This window comes from Dromaius novaehollandiae, chromosome W (assembly GCF_036370855.1).
Source record: "Dromaius novaehollandiae isolate bDroNov1 chromosome W, bDroNov1.hap1, whole genome shotgun sequence".
NCBI lineage: Eukaryota > Metazoa > Chordata > Aves > Casuariiformes > Dromaiidae > Dromaius > Dromaius novaehollandiae.
In genome coordinates this window covers 16,288,539-16,312,210 of record NC_088130.1, presented here as the reverse complement: position 1 = coordinate 16,312,210, position 23,672 = coordinate 16,288,539, and the positions used below count along the sequence as shown (strand labels likewise).

The 23,672-nt window shown below is 36.3% G+C and overlaps 1 protein-coding gene across 9 annotated transcripts in view; it reads left to right on the top strand.

Moving 5' to 3' along the window:
- Positions 1-21,664, top strand: part of LOC135323440 (cytosolic carboxypeptidase 1) — a 72,064-nt gene extending 50,400 nt beyond the window's left edge. For 8 of the 9 annotated variants that reach the window (XM_064500674.1, XM_064500679.1, XM_064500675.1 and 5 more), the window contains 3 exons: positions 1,344-1,520; positions 6,532-6,692; positions 20,950-21,664. In XM_064500674.1, coding sequence (XP_064356744.1) covers positions 1,344-1,520; positions 6,532-6,692; positions 20,950-21,127 — 516 coding nt within the window. In that variant the 3' untranslated portion in view covers positions 21,128-21,664. Of the gene's footprint in view, positions 1-1,343; positions 1,521-4,896; positions 5,040-6,531; positions 6,693-20,949 lie in introns of those variants that run through there. The other variant, XR_010385804.1, reaches the window with a different exon arrangement.
- Positions 21,665-23,672: the final 2,008 nt, after the last annotated feature.

The following is a 23,672-nucleotide window of genomic DNA, read 5'->3' as shown; positions in this document are numbered from 1 at the left end:
ACATGGGAAATACAATTCTGTGCATTTATAATCAATGAAAGAAAGAAGAATCATTTAAGCACAGCAAAGGATATTCCAGAACCAAAAAAAAAAAGTACTGAATTGCTCTGGGAAACATTTGTTTTTGTGTATGGGAAGAGGCAAGGATCCTCTTAAAAAGATGTGTAGTTAATGCATGTGCCCCTAATGCATGTGTGATAGACTTGGACAAACAACATCCAGTGCATTGCATAAGCTTTTAAAAATTCATAAAATACCGGTTGTGTGTAAGTTGCTTCCATGTAACCTCACCGCCGCCTTGTGGCAGTTGCAAGTCTGTGCAGCTTAGTGTCTCAGACCCATTTTTTGAATGCAGTTAGACTCATTAACCATGTAAATGCATGTTAAAAGGCTTGTTGTGCATCTGAAGACTGTAAATGAGTTATAGATGCTTTCAGAATTTTCTCAAATCTTCCCCACTTTTTAAAATAATTCTTGTACTATTTGAGTGTTTTGTGTGTAATTTCCTGGATACTGAGTCTGATGTCATTCACACTTGCTGCGCTTCTTACTTGTCTGGGGTCTTGTCACTTACACCTGCGTTACCATAACATACGAAAAACAGTAAGTGTTGTGGGGGAGAAAATGTTTTTGCTTCAGAAAAGGGGGACTGAAATATCTGGGAAAGCCTACGCTAATAATGGTACATGTACTACTGAAATAGTAAATTCAAAGTGGTCGTGTGCAAATAAAAGCTGAACAAAAATGAAGGTAATGAAGGTATTTAAGATTAGTCATATAATATGTGTATTTGCATAACTGTTTCTTGTCATTTTCTAAAGCTGTAATGTGAACAATTATATTGAACTTTAATTGAATAATTTACTTGAAATAAAGTATGTGCTTAATGCTCTGCTGAATAGGGATTAATTTTATGTATTAATAAAATATTGTGTATATTAGGTCTGCAAATTGGATTATTGAACCAGTATGAAGTCTGAATTACAGTTCTCTTAATTACATGGGATACGTATTATACTTAATTTGAACAAAATTAGCTGGATGAATTAGGGGGTGGGAATTGTTTGAAGAATTCTTTTGTATCATGATTCTTATGCACATGACTAATGCTTCATTTTTAGCAACTGGGTCTACAAAAGAGGATTTAAACAGGTAGGAAATGACAAACCTATTGTCACTTGAGCCCACTGGCTTTTGAAAACTCCAGCTGAAGAAGTGTTCTCAGTATTCTTCAAATTCAAACTTGAGCAAAACTTTCTGATAGGAGTTTGTGGCTTTTTTTTTTTTTTTTTCATAAATGAAATGAAAGAATTGCTGTCTTTTTCAAATTACCACTCCTGCAGGCACTCCCTAAGATCCTCAGTCAGACTGCCCCAGCCTTCTGTATGGGCAGCTGCAGCTTTGTGGTGGAAAAGTCCAAGGAATCAACAGCACGAGTTGTTGTCTGGAGAGAGATAGGAGTACAAAGGAGCTACACAATGGAGAGCACGTTATGTGGATGTGACCAGGGCAAATATAAGGTAAGGAACCGTATCATTTGAACGGTTCTTGTTCTGTGATTTCTACCATCTGCATTGGTATCATGTTCTATAATCCAGCTTGCTTGTATTTGTTTATTTCACTACAACACTGGAATACACAGAGACCTTAGGAGTTTTAGAAATTAATGTTATGCGCAATATTATAGGTTGCATTGCAGTCTTCATCTGTCACTTAAAATAATACCACTGCGTAATGTGTTATGCTTTTTGGCTGTATTAACAAGACTACTATTAATGTTTGCTTATGACACATGCAAATGCACGTATTAAAAATAAGTCAGAGAACTGTTCTTTCTAGTACATTATTAAAATTGGACAGTAATACATGCAAGCAATAGAATAAGTTTCCTTCATATGTGGCAGCTTGAGACTTCACTATGTCAATTCATGGTGGTTCAACAGGTATTTAGTAACATCCTTTTCAGAATTAGTTGCAGAAACAGGCTTAAATCAAAACACTTTTAATATCAGGTTACCAACATTACAAATTGTACATTTCTAAGTAGTCATTATAGTTGTTTCACTTCTTGACTCAGAATTTATTTTCAAATTACCTTCTTCAAAAACATGTTAGCAAGGCTGGATATTTGAAAACAAAAGGTGGCCTTGTGTATTTTTTCCTGCTAAATAAGAAACCTACTTCACAAGGAAAATCTTCCTAGGAAAAAAATGGAATAAAAGAACCCAAACATCGGATCTTCAACTTCTGTTATTGTGTTAAATTTAGCTACAAATTGAAGCAAGTTTGTAAAGTGAACATTCATGGAGGAAGTGGCAGTTTCTTCTGCTTGAAAATAAGTTTAGGCATGCTGAACAAGAAAATGACTACAAGCCTCAAATAAGGCGTTTAACCAAATGAGGACCAGAAGGCTGGGGAAAGGAAGAAAAAAGAAGAAAGAAAAAAGTGTAACAAGATATGTAACTACCATGTGCTGTAGCACCCACACTTACTTTTCTGGACAGTAGAAGACATGTTTCAGCAGGAATTTCAGTAGGTCTGTAACTACTGGGTGGATGAATTAATTCCGACAGTTAACAACAGAAGCATCCCTCTTACTGTCACTTCCAGAATATTACATTTTAATTTCAGTTGTTCCTTGGATGTAGGTATTATGGAACTTTTAAAAATGGTAACTCATACAATTCACTTAATCTGAAACATCCAGAATATTCTTGCAAACTTCAACTTTCATGTCTTTACCAGTGTTGCTACAGAAAGTTCTTCAGAAAGGTGAACTGAGATGGTTTGTGGACAAACTTAAGATGCTTAACTTGTAAAGTCTTATGATCAAGCATTCAGTAAGAGGTGAAGAAACAGCTGAATTCTGTCAAAAAAATCAATTGCTTAAAAGGGAAGAGTTCTCCCACATCATAAACTAGTCGACAAGGTGCAATTGCTGTTTTGTCATTTATTTTCTTTGGAATCAAACAGTATGCAAGGTCTTATCCATTCTCTGAACATAGAGGAAAAACCTTCATGATTTCTTCACTGTAGTAATGATCGTCTTATTAAGAAAATGCGTCTGAAGAGCTAAGGTCACTTGATAGAACAAAAGCAAAATTTCTCCAATGAGAAGGTCAAAGAGATTCAGCCTTTTTTCCTAGGGAGGGAGTGGGGCCAGCAACTCTGTGAATGAACTTGTGGTATAAACTTGTTCATGTCTTTCAAAATAGGTGTTTTTTTCAAAACACAGGGCATTAAACTGTAGAAATTCTCTCTCTTCCTACTTCCCACCTCAGATGACATGATAGTTCAGATCACAAGAGTATGTGTTGCCTAAAGGCCTGAAATGCTTTTCTTTTCTTCTTGTGACTTAGCATCATCCTAAATTCTATCAAAGCATGAAGAGGATTACTCAAAAAGTCTGTTCATTGTGAAACAAATGATGAGTCTCTGCCAAAGCTGGGTACAATACCAAAACATCAATTTAGCATTTTTATTTTATTTTACTTGGACAGTGGTGGTGATAGAGTACGTTCAGGAAGGAAGCAAGCTGTTTAATTGTAGTTGACAATTCTTCCCTGAATTTAGGATCCTTTGTGACAGAGTTCTCTGGAAGCAATCTCACTTCAGCTGCTTTTGCAAGGTCTTTGTTGTGCATTGAGAATTAGTGCCACAGATACTGCCCAGTGACTTCTGCAAATTTTAGTATGGCCATTTAAAATGTGTTAAATACATATTATAGGAAGATTCTTCTCAGCTTGAGGTAACAGTCCTTCTGCATGTATTGAATCTTTGCTTTTAGGCAGCAAAGTTCAGCATCAAGAACTATTCGTATAAAGCCATTTTCATGTTGTACTGAGTGAGGAAGACTTCAGCTGGTGCTCTAAAATGTTACTGCTTGGAAGAAAGTTAATTGTATAGAATGTGAAGAAAAAGGAATGAACTACAAAATTTCAGCTAGCAAAAATTCTATACGTGCTTTAAACAGCTATGCCTGGGCTTAAAAGCAAAGTTTATAACACTTAAAGAAGCGAAATAGGCCACGGTAGCAATTGCTGCTATTCAGAAGATCGAGAAGAGAAGTACAATGAAGAATTCAGAGAAAATGAACTTCACCTCAGTCCCTTTAGGAAATAATATGCAATTTCATTAACTGAAGCAAACTTTGTGTCCCTTGCTTCATGCAAAGTAGGACATTTGTTTGATGGAAGAATAACAACAGATTAAGAAGTTTGGTGTTTGGCAGCCATGTAGTATTGTATTCTGCATTGTGAGTCGAAGAAATGACAGAAGCAAATCTAGACTTTGGCATAGTCTTCTACCCCAGGCATATAGACCCTTCAATGTAGCAAGTTCAGACTTTGCCCTCAAGATATTTTGCAGTTATCCATCTCCCATCCGATTCAGTTATGTCTCTCTTGAGTTGTATCTTCTTTCTGCTGTGCTGAAAGTAGCAGCCATAGAATATGCACACGCTATTTATCTTTCTAACAATTGTCCTTGCACTTTCTTTCATATTGTACTCTGTCCTTTTCCTACTTAAGAGCCACTCTTACACTGTCTGTAAGGAATCTGCCAACTAATGATAACTTCTTCAGCAGCAGATGTAGGCAATGATTGGAAAAGTTTCTGAATCAACATTACACGCATTAGTAATCTGTGTAACAGTGAGATTACTGTTACCCTTCTCCTTCCTCTTCCACGTATTTGTTGCCTCTTGTCCTTAATGTTATTTTAATCTCTTTGGGGCAGGGACTGTGTCTTCCTGTGATTAGCGTAGTGGAGACCCAGCTATGGCTGGGGTCTTCGAATGTTACTGATGTGCAAACAAATACAAAATAAAAACAAAAAATTGGCCTCTGTGGATAAGGTACTGCACTGAGAGTGAGGAGAATTGATTTCTGTTCCCAGCGGGGTCAGTGACATGCTGTGAGACACTGTGCAAATCGCTTCAACCCTCTGTGCCTGCATTTCTCCATCAGTAAAGTGAGGATAATTCTTCCTTTATTGATAAAGTGCTTTGAAATCTACAGCACAAAAGCACTATAAAAGAGGTAAGTAGTATTACTATTAAGAATAATACTCAACTATCCAATTCTTGTTCACTAGTAGGAGGTTTCTGTAGCATTTGGCTGGAGGATGGCACTGTCTAGTATAGTGAATACAACTTTAGCTTTCTTGTTACTGAAATGGCCTTATTTGTGAAGATTACTGAGAAAAAGAGAACTCACAAGAAAAAGAAAATGAAACTTCCCATTTATTATGTTTGCGTATGTTCAAAACAGGAGCACATGAAGAATGCTGCAGACTACCATTTTGGAGCAACGTGGCACTTTTGAACTTTGCATTTTAACATACAGCATCAGTGTGGCAACATACAGAGCTTGTGTGTATGGTTTTTTTAGCTTGTAGGCAAAAAAGTGCCTACCCTTTTCTTTTTGCTTTGTGTGTATTCTTACTGGATGACTTAGCTTGCCACCGTTTTCTGATTCTTCTGCTTCCCTGCTTGTTTTGTCAAAGCTCCTTTTTATAACGACCCTTTCCCTTAAAAGATTTAGAAGAAACAAATTTTCAGATTCTCCTGAGATCCAGAAGTGTGTGTGTGGTTTTTTTTTTTTTTTTTTTGGGAGGGGGGGTATGACATTGAATTTATTATTGTTTATACAGTCAGTACTAGCCAATTAGGTAATTGTTGAGAGCCATTCTGGAATATCATTCCAACTTCATAAATGAGATGGGGTCAGATGCTCTCTCCTTATATACTGTACTGTTGATTAAATTAAATGTATATAATTATCTGATGGGAGTCTTTGTCACATTTCTAAACTTAGAGAATAATGGATATGTTCCACTTCCTAAATGTGTTATATAGAGGAAAATGTCTTACTATCTTATTCAAGATAGAAGACAGCTTTAGGATGGGATAACTTATTTATTTTTGTCTTTTTTAGTGACTAAATGTGTGAGCAAACGCTTTCAGAATTAACATATATAACCTTTAACTTACAGGAGGGGAAGAGATGACTTTTGACAGGGAGTAACTTTATTGCCTTAAATTGTCTTATTTATGTCTTAAAATGTCAGTGAACTTGATCACACCTACAATGTGAAGTTTTATTCTGACAGGTCTTTCTGTTGAATAATTTTATATTTCATAGTGTGTTACATCCCACTGGTGAATTTTGTGTCTCTTTTTTTCTTTTTTTAATTGTTAGACTTTTAAAGTTAGAGGTAATCCCTGGTTTCTGTCTTCCAACGCAACTGTGTAAGTCCTGTTGATATTCATATGCTAGAAGTATAGACCAAGAAGCTTGGAAGAAATGTTGAAGCTTCCAGCAACGTCTGTTCTATCTTAGAGGAATCAAATTGTTATTCTCTGGGTTTTTTTAATACTCTTGCTAAGCATTTATTCTACAATTCTTACTTGTTCTGTCTTTAGAGCAAAAGTGTAATAAAAAAAATATTGGAATGTGTATAATACTGTAGTACGTGTGGGTCCATCTATATGTACCTATTTTATCTTTTTAAATCTTATTTTTAAATTAGGGATTGCAGATAGGGACAAGAGAACTGGAGGAGATGGGAGCCAAGTTCTGTGTTGGCTTACTGCGTTTAAAAAGACTGGCCTCACCTTTGGAGTACAATCTGCCTTCTAGTCTGTTGGATATTGAAAATGAGCTGATTGAGTCAAGCTGTAAAGTGACAAGGTAGTACACAGTTTTTGTATTTACTTTATTTTTGGACAGTCTCTAAAGTGAGGTAAAGATTCACTCAAATGTTCTTCCACTTCATCAGAAATGATGTTTATGTATCATGATGTACTAGGGTAACAGGAATTTAAGTACTGGAAACTGATCTTGATGATTCTGTTTGCTTCAGATTTAGAGAAAACAGTAATACTGAGCTAGACTGTAAGTTACGTTTGTTGCTGGTATAAAGATTTTGAATTTTAATGTTATCAGGGAGTTGCTATGTCCAGTAAAACTCAGTAGTGCTCAGGTTTTTTTTTTTTTTTCTGGGAACATTTTTTTTTAATTACTAGCTACAATGTTAAAAATTTATTTAGATTTAAATTATATAAGTTGAAAATTACTGAGAGAACTAAGTTTTTCTTCCAAACCTTTCCCCAATCCCCCTATTCCTGGTACAAATATATAACAACATTTAAGAATTTAAATACATGAAATAATGTCACGGTCACAAAGAAATATGTTGTATCTGCTCAGTAGCTAGCTTATTAAATTGCCAAATTCTTAAAGCTCCAGATAGGCTTGTAGAATTATGTTTCCATTCCCTAAGTAATGATTCGATATCCGCATGCACATGGTAACTGGAGATGCACAGGAAACATTAATTCAAATGTACAAGTTTCTTTTTCTGAAAAGCTGGTTAGTGATAAACTAAGAATTACGTATTTCAGTATTAAAGAGAAGAGTAGAAGAGAGGAAGGTTTACACATTAGGATATGTTATTGCCTGGTGTACTTACAACTGAAAATGTAGCAATACTGAGAATCCAAAAAAAAAAAAAAAAAATTTATTGTTGTATCTGCACAACTCAAGTAATCAGGTGCTTGGGACTAAAACTTTCAATTAGGTGCTAGACTGTTGAGCAGTTAGCTAGTCTGTAGACCATGAATACTAGCAGAGGTGTGGGAGGACATCTGTGGTACCCTGTGGAAGGAGGGAGAAGGTCTTCAGTTCCAGTATTTAAGCACATGAAGTGTCACCAGAATGTGGAGTGCTGGGAATAACTGGAGCCTGAGAAAATGCTTAGCATATACAGTTTTAATAATAAAAAGTGCACGGTAAAAGGAAGTAACAGTGAGAGCATCTGAAGGATGTGGTGAAAAGTATATGAAAGGTAGCTGCAGCGTGTAGATGCCTTGGATTGAAGGTGCTGGATGCCTGGATCCCCCAGTACCATTTGCTCGTCAGTGCAGCATTAGTGTGGCAGCTAGCTGCTGAACTGCCACCATCAGATCAGCTTTTCTGACTCAGCCTAGATCAGGCTGAGTTAAAGACTCCTGGAAGAGATACGATGTGAGAGACTCTGGAGTACCCCTCTCCCACCAGTGGGTAAGCCTTCCTCTGAAGAGTGAGTTGGAATGGTTCACTGGGAGGAAGTCTAGCAGCAGACGCTGAAAAAAGCCAACAATGCTCTAAAACTGTTGGGATGGCTTCAGGCTGATATCTCTGCTGTGGACTAAACACAGCATTTTAATCGAATTTAATTTAATAAGAATGCCTTGCTGTTGCTTACTGTACCGCCACAACATCAGTGCTGAAACACCACCAGCAGCAGAGAGCGGTGTTCAACGTTTGTAGTATTAATCTTCAGTGTGTTGCTCTAAGTTCTCACTTGTATGGTGTATGAATTACTGTGAGCCTTGTAGGAGGTAGTTTGACAAGGAAAAAAATTGATTAGTGTCCCTGTTTTTGCAGGTATAAAACCATGTTTCAGTAATCTCTATAGTGTATTTAAAAAAAGTGGGGAAGAAACTTTGAATGGTCTTGAACTCTTTCTGTGATTTCTTGCGTTGGTTAAAAATCTTGTTGGTCTTTAGAGTAAGCTAATACAACTCTTTACATTCCCCTAGAAAGTCTCGTGTGTCCTTTTTTGTAGCTTACAGAGCAGCCGTGCAGGCAGCTCAGGAAATGTTCCCTCCCTTGTTACCCTAGGGGTTCAGGCTGTTGATCATCATGTCACTGTGGAAAGCAGCTCTCTTGCCCTAAACTTTTGGGTGAGAAAAACAGATTCAGTAGGATTTGTCTCATGGACAGAGGGCAGATTAAGGAAAAGATTGCATTGCTTGTGTATTGTTCTGTATGTGTGGCCAGATGTGCAGATGTGTATCATCTAAACATAATCTAGTCAGGGTGGTTGTTAAAAAGACGAGAATCTGTCTGATAGAAATTTCATTTGTTCTTTAGGATGAAATGTAAGTTTTGGCAAAAGAACCCAAAACTTGACAAGGTAAAAGCGTTAACTGCTGAGGAAGCGTTGTCTAGGTCCTTGAAACAAATTCTGTAGCACATCCCAAATAGGTATATATGTAAGGATTGCAAGCAAGGTGGGGGGAATGCTTTACGCTGCAAAGCTCTTGAGGGAAATCACCAGGTGCAATTCAATCTTTATTACACACGAAGTCACGCTACAGCAAATAAAAGGAAATAGTTTGATTATTTTTCTCACAAAGCCTTAATCAAAAGGAAGAGGAAAAACTAGGAGATGGAGGAAGAAAGAACATGATAGCCGCCTTTGAATATTTAGAGACAGATGCAAGGAACTTGTTGCCTCTCCAGGGTAGATAGGACCATAAGTAATGGCCTTAAATTGCAAGGATAAGTCGACCTTGACATTAGGAAAAAACTGTGTGTGGTAAGCAAAAATGAAGTTCTGGAATAGATCATCTGGGGAAGTTGCAGAGTTTCCATAGGAGATTGAGAATAATGTAGACAAACTTTAGCCCAGAATGGCAGTGGGAATAGTTGAGTTGGCTTTACACACAGAGGCAGACAAAGTGGCAGTGTGGAACTTCTTCAGTAAGTAACAGGCTAGAAATAATTATCCATAAATATCAAATAGTTGAGAGTGGCTTTGCATCTCCCCTTTAAAAGGAAGAGTATCTCTAAGTCTGGCCTCAAAAGATGCTGTATGCTAGCATGTCTCTAAATTAGAGTGCTAACTTAGATAATCAAAATGCAATGTTCCAAAATCACAGTCTGATTTTTTCAGAACTTTTACAGCCAAGTTCCTAATCCCTGAAACCCTTTCTTTGGTGTTTCTGCCATATATGCTTTAACATTTTTATGAGTATCTGTTCTTCCATAAATGTGGACTGGCATTAAGGCAATCTGACTTCACAGCTATTGTGGATGGCCTCCCAAGTTCCTTATGTCCGTTAGTTCAGCGTGCTGAACTTCATCATTTAATACTGATATGTAATACTTATTTTATGACTTGTGAGGTTTCTCACATTATTACCCTTGAGCACATACTCTCAAAAATAGGTTTACTTATTTCATTTGCAGGTAATATTATATGTTAATGAGACTGCATATTATTTTCGCTATCTAGAAGTGCTATATAACGAGACCCTATGCAGAAGCGTTATGTTATTGTCAATTTTGTTAGGACTAAGCTTCAGTGTAAAATCTCGCTCTTTGAAATATTACTGTATTTTGAATTAAGATATGGTTGTAAATGATTAATCCTCAGGAGAGCATTGGAAGATAGCCACAGATTTCTCTGCAACTTTATATTCACTGCTGCCTCAGATGCAGAATATGTATTTTATGTTATCTTTTTAGAGAAGGCTAACATCCCAGTTCACAGATGAAGTTAGTGGTTGTGCTTCAGAAAAGTTGTGGACTGAATTTCCTACTCCATTTATGTTGTTCTTGATGGAGGGGCCTTTATAACTTCATTTTAATTGTTAATTATTACTGGGTACGCTTATGTTAGTGATAAGCTTCAGTTTAAGTGCAGGACATCTGAAATCTCAGTAACCATGGAAAAAAATCATTATGTAAATATGACATGTACTCACCCAATTACTGGCAAGGAGTTTACCAAGCTGTTTTTAATAATTCATTTAGTCTGTGGATTATCATAATAGTTACTGAAATGAAGTATTGGAGATATGCCAAGTTAAATGTATTCTAGCTCCTCTATCCTTATTAAATGAGAACTTAGGCAACCTCACAGGCTTTACATAGGTTACAAGTATAGTTTGGATGACCTTGTGTGCAATGATTTGTTTTTACTTTGGATCCTAAATTGTATTATGATGTGTTACACTGATGTTCTCCTTAACAGCTGCATTTTTTCCTCTCTAAGGAGAATACCACAAATTTCAGATTGTGTGCCATTTGGATTTAGTATCGCTTACCCAAATACAACAGCTTGGAATGTTTTTCCCTTTTGTTCACTTAATTTTTATTGCTGCAGTAAATGCAGCAATTCATGTGTTTCATACTTTTTTGAAAGAATATTTGGTATCAATTTTTCACACATTAATAAATAATCACACTGCAGCTACTTTGAATGTAAGAGAAATTTCATCATTAAGATTCCAGTTTCCAAACTGGTAAGCACCTGTTGCTTTTGCACACTGTTTGTATATGAAGCATGTGTTTTAAATTTGTGGAGGAAATATGACAGCAATAATAAGTTTAGCTAAAAGCCTTCCACATAACAAGTATTTGTCTCAGCTTTTCAATGTCAAGGCCGTTCTGTGTTATGTAATGTATTCCAGAAATCAGTTATACTGAAAATACAGAATTATTTAAGTTGTAACATAACCATAAAAATGCAAAAGATCCGATAACACCCTAAGTAACGCATACCAGATGGTTGGCAAGTCCCACTATCTCCCATTTGTCTCCAGTAGGAAAAGCATTGCACGGAACTTAGTTGACCATTCACTTTTGCTACTGAAATGTAGATTAATTTTTCCTTACGCTGGAACTCAAAATGGTTCTTGAAAAATCAGGTCATAAATCTTACTCTTCACTGATGTTATTCTAAGGTATCTAGAAAATGTCAATGCTACATCTTCCTCTTGTACCTGACTGCATCTATATTACTCCAAGCTAGAATTACATGGTCTTTACTGAGATTTTACATACCTATTGGTTTTTTAGTTATTCCATGGAAAAATGTTGTCTTCATTACTAAAACTCATTATGCTGATGCTGTAATGGTAACTTTAAGTTGTTATGGGAGGTAGCAAGCTGGGCTTCCTCATAAAAGAGAAAGCGGTTAGCAAGACGTCCAAGGCTGTAAAGCAAAGATGAATAGGGAGTATGTGAGCATCTCTTACTATCCTGAGGCTTGTGATGATACTAGGATTTGGGTACCTATGTGGAAGATTAATAATGTAATTTAATTGGCCTAGGAATAGGACAGGTGTTTGTGATGAGAAGAACTCTTGCCTGGCAAAATAATTGGTTTAGATAGTGGCTTATAAAATACTATTTCACAGCATTAAAGGTAACATTGATTAATGCTTATGCTTTAAAGGTCTGTTGAAATTCTTTTAAAAGACTTTTCTAATTCGATCACTGGAGCTGAACTTTACTTTAAACTGATTATGACCAAGCTCTTTTATGGAATGTCACACAGAGATAAGGGTGAGCTGTGGTTTGTGGTTGTTCATTAAGGACCAGTTTTTCATTGGTAGGCTTAACGTGAGGATTTTTTCCGTAATATAATCAGCTCAGAAGCTATTTGTGCTGGCAAGTTTCATACTCTATCCTAAAGGACCAAGTCATGAAAATTCAAAACTGATTGTATTTTAAGCCAAAGTTTTAAGCTGGAGAGAGATCACTGAATAACTTCAGTAACGCTTGAAACTGAATGCTTGTACAAAAATGATATGAAAAAAATTTTCCCTGCCCATGACCTTTGAGTGTTACACAACTAGAGATCATGAAAGATCATAGCCAAATGCTTCTGCACTGAAGAAACGAGGACAGTTTAGAAAGAGCCAGACTGGGCGGTGAGCACATGCAACGTCAAAATTTTTGTGATGGAGAAGCATTCATGTAACTAGTATTAGACTTTATTGGAGAAATCTGTTGGCAGTGTTTTAGATTTTTTTCTAATGTCTGGTGGCTTTGTTTCTTAAATATAATAAATGTAGATCGATTTTAATAACACTAAAAATTAGATGTGTAAGTTCCAACAACTGATCTTTAAAATGTGGCATTAAGACTGAAATAAGTTGTGTATTTGTATCTGACTCTGTATACATTCTGAATCCATCTGAAAAGTGATTTGGTACTCATGATTGTTCGTACAGGGGCTCATTTCACTGAATTCAAAGGCAATGCTTTTTACTAAAAACCGGGAGCAGAATCGGACACTTAACTGGACAGGGGGCATCTTTCAGGGAAAAGCTCAAACTCCTGTTGTCTCTGTCACTACCATAATACACCCAGTATCTCACAGTCCCTTTTTTGTCAAGTGTGACTTTTTTTTTCCTTGGACTTTATATGTAACCATAGCAGCCTTATATGTGTCCACTGATTCGATTGAACCTATTGATGTATCAAAACAGATCTGTTTAACCAAAGTCACCTAAGTGATCATCTCCAGTAAAAAACATTGGAAAATATTAAAGTAAATAATACTTAGTGTGTCAAAATGCTCTTTCAGTAAATCTAGAGCAGTATGACTAGAATTTTTTAAGCCAATAATTTGGGTACCCTTCCAAAACAGGAGGATGCCAGTGTGTCTTCATAGTAGTAGGAATTTATCAAGATAACTGTACTGACACCTTTTTGTTTCTGAGGTCTCAGAAGCTTGAGTTGTGCCATACATCTCAGGCCACCGGATTTTCTGTCTTGTTCACTTGGAGAAGTCTGTCTAGAGCAAAGCAATTTTCTGCTTCTGGAGAAAAACGCCTATATGACAACCAGACTAAATATCCTTGGGGGGTCCCAGTTTCCTGGCTTTTATAGCACTTGCCACATGTCTCAGCAGAAACTTCAGAAATCCACATGGTTTACCAATGATGGTACTCCCAAAGGAAGTCTCATATTCCTCACCTTTTAGGGGCTGGCTGGTATTCAGAGCTGAAACATACTGTAAAACAGAGTAGGGTTAAAGGTTAACTTTTTTAAGGGACAAGGGAAATAGCAGATGCCTCTATTCTAGATATTATTTTAAATAAATTTTAATAAAAGTGTCTTTTTTAATATAGCCTCCTAAAAGCGTCTTTCTGCTGTCTCAGGAGGTACTTGAGAAGGGCTTAATGGCTAGCTAAGGATGAGATATTTACCCCTCCAAAAAAAATCTGGATTGTATCAAGTGGGAGCTCCTCTCCTGGATGAGGAATATTCAAATATTAACAGCTGAAGAAGGAAAGTGAGATTCAGCATGGATTCTCCACTAGCCTTTCACATATTTTTCTACATAAGCAGTGTTTTGAGATCACTGAATAAGTTTTCAGGGTTATCTTATATTTCTGTTTCAAGGTGAAAAAGAATTCTGGACACTGCCTCAATATGTTGCTGTTCATAGAGTGGTGGGTTCCCCCCCCTCCAGTTTTGGAGGTGTGAGAGATGCTCTGAATAGTTGACTAGAAGGCTCAGACTAATTTCCAGAGGTTCAATGGGTTCCAATTCTTAGTGACATTTCTAATGAAGGTTGGCAAAGTCTTGAGGGCTCCTTTCCCCCCTTTCCAGGTCCGCAGTAGTGAAATACGGACTGGTATTTCTGGCAACTGTTACCCCTGAAGCGCAGAGGATTTGGGCTCCCTGGCTTTAACAAGCCATACTACTGCTTTGAGGAAAAGGGTTTGTTTGGTAGGGTTATTTTCCCCCTCTATGGATCTGGCTACCTTTCTGTTCAAAATAAGTCCCTCTCTTCATAATTAATGGGAAGTAGATTTCCCGTAATTTTGTTCTACTCCTTAGTACTTTAAAAATTAGTAATTTTTATTGACACCTCCTGAAGCCTTCATGTCAAATATGTGGAGGAGGTAGGTTGTTTGCCCTTTGATCCACACCTTGCATCCACAGTGCTGAGACTGGAGTTTCTCAAGGTGGTAAAAATCTGTACCAGCCGATTTATTAGGCATCTATTCACCTGGGTGCTAGAAATATACAGTGAGCCTCTACTGAGTAAAACTTATAAAGCTAATTTCTATTCCACTTCAAAGGTAGTCATTGGTCAGAGGATTATCACACAATTTCTTGCTTTATATGGGGAGACTTCCATACCAATTATTTTCCTATAATAAAAATACTGCTTATGCTTTCCTTGTATGTCTGTTTTTCACTGCTCATTACTTACTGTGAGGAATGAGAAGAGAAACTACCTACAGAAAATTCGGGTAAGAAATTCATAAATAGAAATATGAGTAGTTTTTACAAGACTGTTATGTGTCCCAGTTAGAGCAATGAATAAGATCATAGTTACTTCCTCTATATTTTTGGATGTTACTGATGTTGCTTTTTTAAAAACATAATTTTTAATGCTTTGGAGTTAAAAAAAAAAAAAAAAAAAAAAAGTTTCAGAGGCATCATTCTTAATTTTGCAAATGCTTTTGAGGGTTTCTCAGACTCTCTGGTTTTACTAGCTGTACTTAAACTGACCAAGTAACTGTTAATATTTTGAAATATACTTCCAATATTTCATTAGATGTAGTCTCAGATTCCTTGAGTTCATTTTGAACCATGTCTGAAACATACTTGACTTAAGAAAAATAAAGCAGTAGGTAGATTTATTTCCCTCTGGCAGTACACTTTAACATTTTAAGTGATGAATTAAACACTTTATTTTTCTTTAATTATTTTGAAACCATTTGCCAATGTTTTCCTCCATTTCCAAATGGAAAAGATTAGACTAAATGTAATATTGATCTTGTAGTAAGAATTATAGTTGTTATGCTGACAGGTTTGATAGAGACTGTATGCAATGAAATAAAAACACATGACTAGTCATAACTACTAGGACTTACTGGAATTATCTTTTACCTGCTAACTTGACCTCTTTTTGGAAATTCCAGTCCTTTATTTGCTTTTTCTTTTTTAAAGGTTCATTGGTACGTTCTAGGACATAGTGTATTTTTGTTTATAAACTTAATTTAATTATAACAGAGAAGCATACTGAGCTTTTGGAACCTGGCATATCTAGGGAATGATAAAAAAGGTAGACTGCCAAAAGGAGATATGAGAAAGAAAAAAACTGCTGCAAAACTCATTTCCTGCACTTATGGTCTCACCATTTGAGAAAATACATCTGACTGGTAGGGGGAAAGAATGAGGGGTCCATGCAAGGGAGAACTGGACTAGGACCTTCTTGCAGTGGGTCTCTTCCTGGGCTGCCAGAAGGAAACTGGATTTGACCTACTCTCTTATTTACTCTCTCCACCTTATTTACTCTTAAACTTACTCTTAAACTTTGCCCAGATGTTTGCATACTTCTGCTCACAGATTAAGGGGACTGGAAGTTTTTCTTCCCACCTTTCTGCAGCATGCCAGGCTGACATCTGTTAACCTTTTCTTGGCCTTCCAGTATCTTAGGAACACAATTTAATTAAAAAGAAGGCATCTTACACTGCAACTTTTGTCCTATTTTCCTGTGTCCTTTTCAGAAGGTTGGAAGGCAAAGCTGTTGAAGATGATACCTGGGATTTCACTGATGGGCCTAGTGGCAGTTGTAGGAGGAGAGTGCCAAGACCCTCCTTTGGCATTGGTGTTATCTAGCTTTTAACTCTCTGTAGGCTATAGAAACAGAGTACAGATAATTTCAGGGTTACGGAAGCCAATTTATTGAGACAGTGCAGGGTTCTCTCTCTGCTTTTGTTCCAGTTTTTCTAATACAAAAAAAGTAGCTTAGTTCAAAATTGTTTGTCTTCTCCAGGATGCAGTGGGGAAGTAGTAAGCTTAAAAAAAAAAAACAGAAATAGTAGTGTATTAATAGTTAATTATTCTTCATATCACTTTCATGCTTTTGTTACAATGATGCAATTACTGATGTTTAAAGTGCTGCAGTCAATGATTGTTCAATGTGACTAATTTAGTCTAGTTTTGAGTTTCACAAAAGGTATTTTGGGGCAATGCCACAGAGTGTTGAGATTACAGTTTCTTCGGCCATGGAATGAAATTACATAACATTAATAATCAGGATTTTAGAAAACAAAGCATAAATGGTATTTGGATACTCAGCTTATTGCTTGGAAAGGAGTCTGACGTGTAACTCTTCCTCTTTGGCCTTGGAAATTCCCTTTAGGAAATATCCTACTACTTGGTAAAAACACACAGGTGAAGAGCTCCTTAAGGGGACAGCAAATGTAGCTGCATGTGCGATGATAGTGCCTACTGCAGAGGCTTTGCTGATCCCTAACAGACAATATAGACCCTAAGGGGAAATTAAAAGCAAAAGTATGGAGAAATGATTCTTTCGTGAAATTTCCTGATTATTTTTCACCTCATTTTCCCTCCCCTGGTAACACAATTTTAAAAGGAGTCATTACTACTTCAGATTTTCTTTCCTTCCTTTCCCAACTCCCCAAGCAGCTGCAACTCTCCATAGTTTGGCAGAAAGTATTTCTTAATTTTGTTTTTCTTCTGAAGTTTGTAAATATAGTCTTTCCTCATAGTCTCAGAAAACTGCTTATCTCTGCAGGCTTGAAACTGGTATTGGTTGTGTCTGGCTTATGGACTAATTTCCCCATAATTGACTCATATGGATAATTAAAAATCTAAGTATAGCTTTTGAAGGACAAAAACAAAATTTCAGCTGGAAAAACATCTATTGTATTAGTGACTGGGTTTATTTTTGAGTATGTTCAGAGCATTAATTTAAATTTAAAAAAAACAGTGAGATACTGACTTTTTTAATTAAAATGAGATCTTGTTTTAATAAGTAATATTCATTTCTAAATTGAATGCTTTAAATGACAGGAGATGGGGATTTCTTACATGCATATACATATATACACACATACACATACATATGTATATTTCGGTGAAAGGAGTATTCTTAGAAAGCATTAGTGCTTTGTAGATGCGAGGACCACAATATGGTATCAGGTATACTAATTCACATTTAGAAGTTCATCCTTTTACCCATAAAATGTTACCTAAATAAAATATATGAAAACTGAAGTTTTGCAGAGAGCATTATATTTTAATAGCCATGACTGTAAAGAAAATACACAAATTATGACATCCATTACATTACAAACTGTAGTCGTGTGATGAACAGCGTCTCCTAACCTGAGGAAAAATAATGGTTTCCTTTAAAAAAGGAGAGCAGGAGGTGTAGGGGTGGAGGAAGAGGGATTATTGAGTAAGCTAATTAGAAACAGCCCGAGGGAAAAGTTAGGAAATTAAAACCCATAGAATCAGCATGATGGCAGCTAAAAATATATTGTCACAAGATTGGGGGGGGGGGGGGGCGGGGGAGAGCAGCAGGGAGGCAAATAAAGAGTTTGATTAAACAGTAGGGTTTTTTTTCAGGTGTTTGGATTTCTGCATTACTGGTGACCCAGCCTCAGTAAAACAGTGAAGTAATAACTATACTTTGCAAATTCATGGTACCCTACAGAGTAACGTTGCTATAAAGTTAAATATCCAAGGTTAAAATTTGCTACATCAAAAGAAAACAAGCCATGAGAAAGCACATATATGTGAGAGTGATGTGCAGCACAGGGTTTTCCACTGAATGTAGGGAGTATTCAGGTACTATTGTGTGAGGAATAAAAACTCAAGAGGGGGGAAAATGAAAAACTCATCTTAATAAATTGAAAGATAATCCTAATACTTAATTTCAATAGTAAATCATGGGGAAGTGGTGGCACCTTGTGTTGTAGATGACGGTAGAAAGCTAACATTATCAGGCAGATTTCAGAGCTAGTGCTTATGTTAAAGGTATTACGTAGTTCTGAGAATTAAGATCTGTGCATCTATTCTACTGGTACCGGTGCTTTTCTTGAATAGACAGAATAAATTATAAAGTAGATTTTAATTTATTAAATGGAGAAATGTCAACTAAAAACAACCCTCTGCTTTTGATGTGAATTTTGAATGTACGTGTGCAGTAGCAAATGTCTAAAATGCTGTACCTCGTGTGTTACGTTGGACACGGCAGCTTTAAGACTGTGCATGTTGGCTGAATTTCTAAGTTAAAAGCTTGGGTGCTTCACGATTTTCCTTGTTTTTTAAATCCTGTTGAAGCTCAGCTTGCTTTTACGGTAATTTATTTGTAGCTAATCTAAAATGAAGTTTAAAATACTGCAGCGATAGTACTTTGTGTATGTTACAGTGCCTTAGATAGATATGTGTACGTATGTGTTTTATAATCTAAAATAGAACATATTCTGTGAACTGGGAAGCCATTTTATATATACTGAACTAGATGGTTTGCTTAACTCTCCAGTTCTGTGCTTTCTGCTTGCATAGCTTTTGTTGGTTGCTTTTTTTATTTTTCTTCTTTTACTGGATTAACCATGTGAGTTTAATTTCCAAATCATGGTATTTATTAAAAAATATATATGTAGATATTTTGAAGAGCTTTCCTATTGTGTGTTATACCTCACTATCATTATTTTTTATAAGTGCCTACAGTAATGCATCTCTTACGCATTAACATCCCACTGTCAATGGCTCATAAAATATTTGTCATTGACACAGCTCATTCTCGTTTTCTGTTTCAGTTTTCAGAATTATTAGTTAATACTGGGGCAACTTTCAGATTTAATGGCTCTATTTCCTGTAAATTGAATTACACAGTCTATCCGGCAGTTGCAGTGTGGATTCCTTGTTTACGAAACCTAACAAATCAATATTTGTGTTAAGCGATTAGAGGCAGAAGTTGCAGAAAAAGCTGGGTATTTGTTGCCATGAGATGCGTTTGGCAGACTTCCTTTCACTTGTTTTTTAAATAAATGAAAATTTTCAACTCTGTGTTTTCCTATATTTAGAGAAGTGTTGGCAGGTAGTGACTTGCTAGGGCAGAAGGCATCACAACGTGGGAGCTTATTTTCTTTGGCTGGTTCTACCACAGCTTCTTTGTGCAAAACATGTATCCACGTGGTATCATGATTTCCCCACCCATAAAATGAAAGAGGCTTATTAGTAAAGATGTTGGTTACTTTCCTCATCCTTCTATCTTCATTCTTTCTTTAAAAAAAAAAAAAAACAAAAACAAAAAAAACCCAAAAAAACACTTAGGACTAATAATTTTTTCCAATCTATTGCTGTCCCAATATGTGAATCAGTTGCTAACTGCACAAAACATTTGCATGTCATTGAAGTTACAGATGGGGGCAGAATAGTGTGCAATTTATTAGTACTGAATAGACTGCTTTGCAGATTCAGGTGGTCCACTGAAGCTCTTAAAAAGACCTTTAGAAAGAAGTAGTGATTAATCTTATTCAACTATAAAGACATAGCCAGGATAGGCTGTTCCATACCTTGAGATGAAATTCATCAAAATTAATACCTAAACATTTATTCAAGTATCTGATCTTTCTCAACAAACAGAACACTCTGACTGTTTTTGTAGGAGTTCTGTATGATTTGATTATCAATTAAAATGAGTGCATTACAAAAACCTCATCTGAATTCAAAACTACTTATGAAATATTTAGAAGTACTTAGTGCTTTTAAGCAGATAGCTTTTTAGGTCGCAAGGGAGAGTAGTAAAACGATGCATGGAAAACACATTGGTCTTTATTTTTCTGCTTCTTAAGAAGGTGAGACGTTCAAAAAAGTGTATTTTAACCTTTTTGCAGTTAACCTAATGGTGTTAATATCTGTTAGTCTTGGATGCTGTTGGTTAAGGGCACAGACGCTATAGACCATTCTGTGACCAATAGCTCAGTTCCTTAAATCTACTACTTCTGGGTTGCCGGGTTTAACCTGTAATTTTTGAGCATTAACTGCATGCAAGTATATGAGGACCTGATATGAACCATATGGGAACTTAACATTAGTTGTAGACAAAAACGTGATTTTATCACCTCTGTTGTGCACAGTTGAATCACTCACAGTGCTCTCTAGTAAAATGTGTGTTTTAGTAAAATAAAAAGTCCTACCTGAATTTTTAGATGTTGATCTGGTTTTTAGCTTGCTTAAACCTAGGAGCAATAGCTGTTTCTTTATGTATTTGTATCCTTCTGCAACACTTCTGACACTACCGTGATTATATGAACTACTTACAGGCCATTACTGTGGGTCCATAAAGTGTAGTTAATTTATGTCATAATTGGACATTGAGTTGTGTATGATTGACTAATTAGTTCAAGGTCTTACAAATGCGCTTTCGTCTCTCAGTTGTTTTACATGCAATTAAAAAAATCAATACTTATTTCAGGTAAACTGCTCCTTTCCTGAGATCATTTTTTGGATTATTGTATGTCAGGACAGGGAAATTCCATAGTCTGAATGTAGTGCTCAGAGTAAACCTTTTAAAATGATTCATGCAGCTTCTTGTTCGTTATAGCCCCACCACATATGTTTTGGATGAAGATGAGCCTCGCTTCCTTGAAGAAGTTGATTACAGCGCAGAGAGCAATGATGACCAAGACATTGAATTAGCTGATAATGCAGGTGATTATGAGGCCACTAATCAAGAAGATGGACTTTCAGACTCAGAATCAACAAGGACACTCCTTTCTTGAACCATCTTTGCAGCCAGTAATAATAATAAAGTACCTTGGGTTTTCAGAGTCATACTTCCTCACTCTTGTCTATCAAGAGAATTGGCTTAGGAGATGCACATAACTGGGGCCTGTCTAGTTCAGGGACAATAAATGTTTCTGATCTATGATAAATTGGCCTTTGTTTTATTTAAGGAATTCTGCACTTTCCCTTAGCACTGAATAAACAAAATTCTTTACCAGTTCATTTTCTACTGAATAGCATTGCATGGCATTTTGTGTCCTTTAATTCTGTTATCAACAAATGGATTATAACTTGTGGTGTGTGAGAGTGCAGAAGCTAATTCTTTGTGGTACAGTTGAGTTGCTTCCTGGAAAATACGTATGTACAGATTTTTTTAAATTAATGTGTGTGTGTATGCGTGTGTGTGTACTGAGATGAAGAGGTTATTTTTCAAAATTATGTTAAAGATATTTGATTGTGTTTGAAATAATGTAGTGCCTGCTCTGAAACCATTTAACAATTACTAAATTAAAAATGAAAAAGTGATGTATGAATTGTTGCACTTGTTTCTTGCTTCTCTGAGGATTATATGGTTTTACAACAGTATTAAGTGAAAATATGTAATGTCTGTTCACAGTTCAGGAGTTCTGCACACAGACCAGCAACAGGCTATGCTTAGAAGAATTATACATTTGTATAAAAACTCTTCCACATAATACAGCCATCTCTTGTGAGGAAGGAATGCATCACCTAAGCCACTGTTTAATATGAACTTTTTTAAGTGAACGTGGCTATAAGAAGAGGTTAGATACATACATTGTATGTATGTTTAGCTACTCAGTTCAGTTTTTCTTGTCCAACGTGCACATAGTTAAAAAGAGTTCAATTTACTTGGGCCTCATTAACTGTATACCCAATTTAAATGCTTTAAGAGGGAAGGTCCATTTTGGTTTAAACATCTTTTACCTCATCTGAATTCAGTATTGACACTGCTTTGAGCAGGAGGTTGGACTAGATAACTTCCCAAGGTCCCATGCAGCCTGAATTATTCTGTGTCCTCCATGTTTAAAGTCAAACTGTCATGGTGTGGGTTTTACCCTTTTTTGTTGTCTTTTGTCATCTACCAATTCTTATTCCCCCTTGTCTCTGCTTACAATAAGATCTAATGCAGAAGTGAAGTTGCACCCCATTGTTTACAGAACTGACATGTTTTGCTGTGAAAAATGTATTTCCAAATTTATTTTTACTTGATGTGACCTAATTCTGGCATTCATTTTCTGTTGCATGTGCAAGGGCCTCAAAAGCATGAAGAATAATGCTTCTAAGTTATAGCAGGTTTTTAACTGATGAGAACTTTGTGTATGCTTACTGCTGCAAATCAAATGTTATTTTTGGAGGGGAAGGGTGCCTTGTGTAGAAGGACTAAAAAAAAAATTCAAGAGAACTACATTTGTCAGTGATTTTCAATGGGGAGATGGTCTTTCACCACGTAACTGCTGGTTCAAAGGCAGCATTGGTGGATGCTGCCTGATTGATGGACTTACCATGTTGATTTGGAAATTGGAGTAGGATTTTTGGCTTCTCCCTTCAGTGATATGCTGCTGTATGTTTCTTTAAAGGCTTAAATTTATGTTAATCATGAACTGCGAGATGTGAGGGTATAATGGAACCACTTACATTTTTGTACCTGTTTAAATCTAACTAAAATGGTCACTGTTTATGTTCTTTGAACTACATACTGTAGGTAAGAAAATCTATTTAATGCCCTGTTGAAGAGGAGTCCTTTGCTGTGAAATCACAATCATGACAAGTAGGTGGTGTGAGTTCTGGCAGTCAGCCAAAACCAGGGATTAACTGTGACACAGAACTTGAAAAATCTGTAAATCAGCCCAGCGAGAGCAGTAGAGAATGCTCCTATTGCTGTGTCAATATTATAGCAATTCCCTGCATAAATAGATCTTCACCCTTAAGGTTTCTTACCTCAGTACCTTCCGTAACTAACTTCGACTTAAGTTTCAGGGGGTATAGGATTCCAAGTATTAGAATTAACATCACTGTGCATTTCTCCTTAGTTTTCATACAAATCTATATTAACCCTGGAACACGTTTTTCGTACTACAGGCAAGACTAGAAATGTACTACGTGCAGTTGGAAAGAATTGTGTTTTAGTAGTACAAAATCACCTTCAGTGTTCATCCCAAGTGAATATGCATATATATATTCTCATATCTTCTATGGCTTTTAGTCTGTGCAAAAAAGGTGTTATGAATGGCTTATATAACAAATTAGGATAACAGCCACATTCCTTAAATAATAATGTTGTATTTATAATTAGGTTCGTATTTCAAACTGGGAGTTATGGGCCGCAACTTCTAACAGTGTAGTTCAGAGGCAAAGGTGAAACTTTGTCCCCACCTTGCATGCTGTTGAAAATACCAAGGCCACATCTTATATATCTTATTGTACTTATCTAGGTACAATATTCTGAAAGGCCGAATCTCATTTTATGCTCATAGGCACACTGGTTCACAGGAAGATCCACTGTAGTCATAGCTGTTTCAG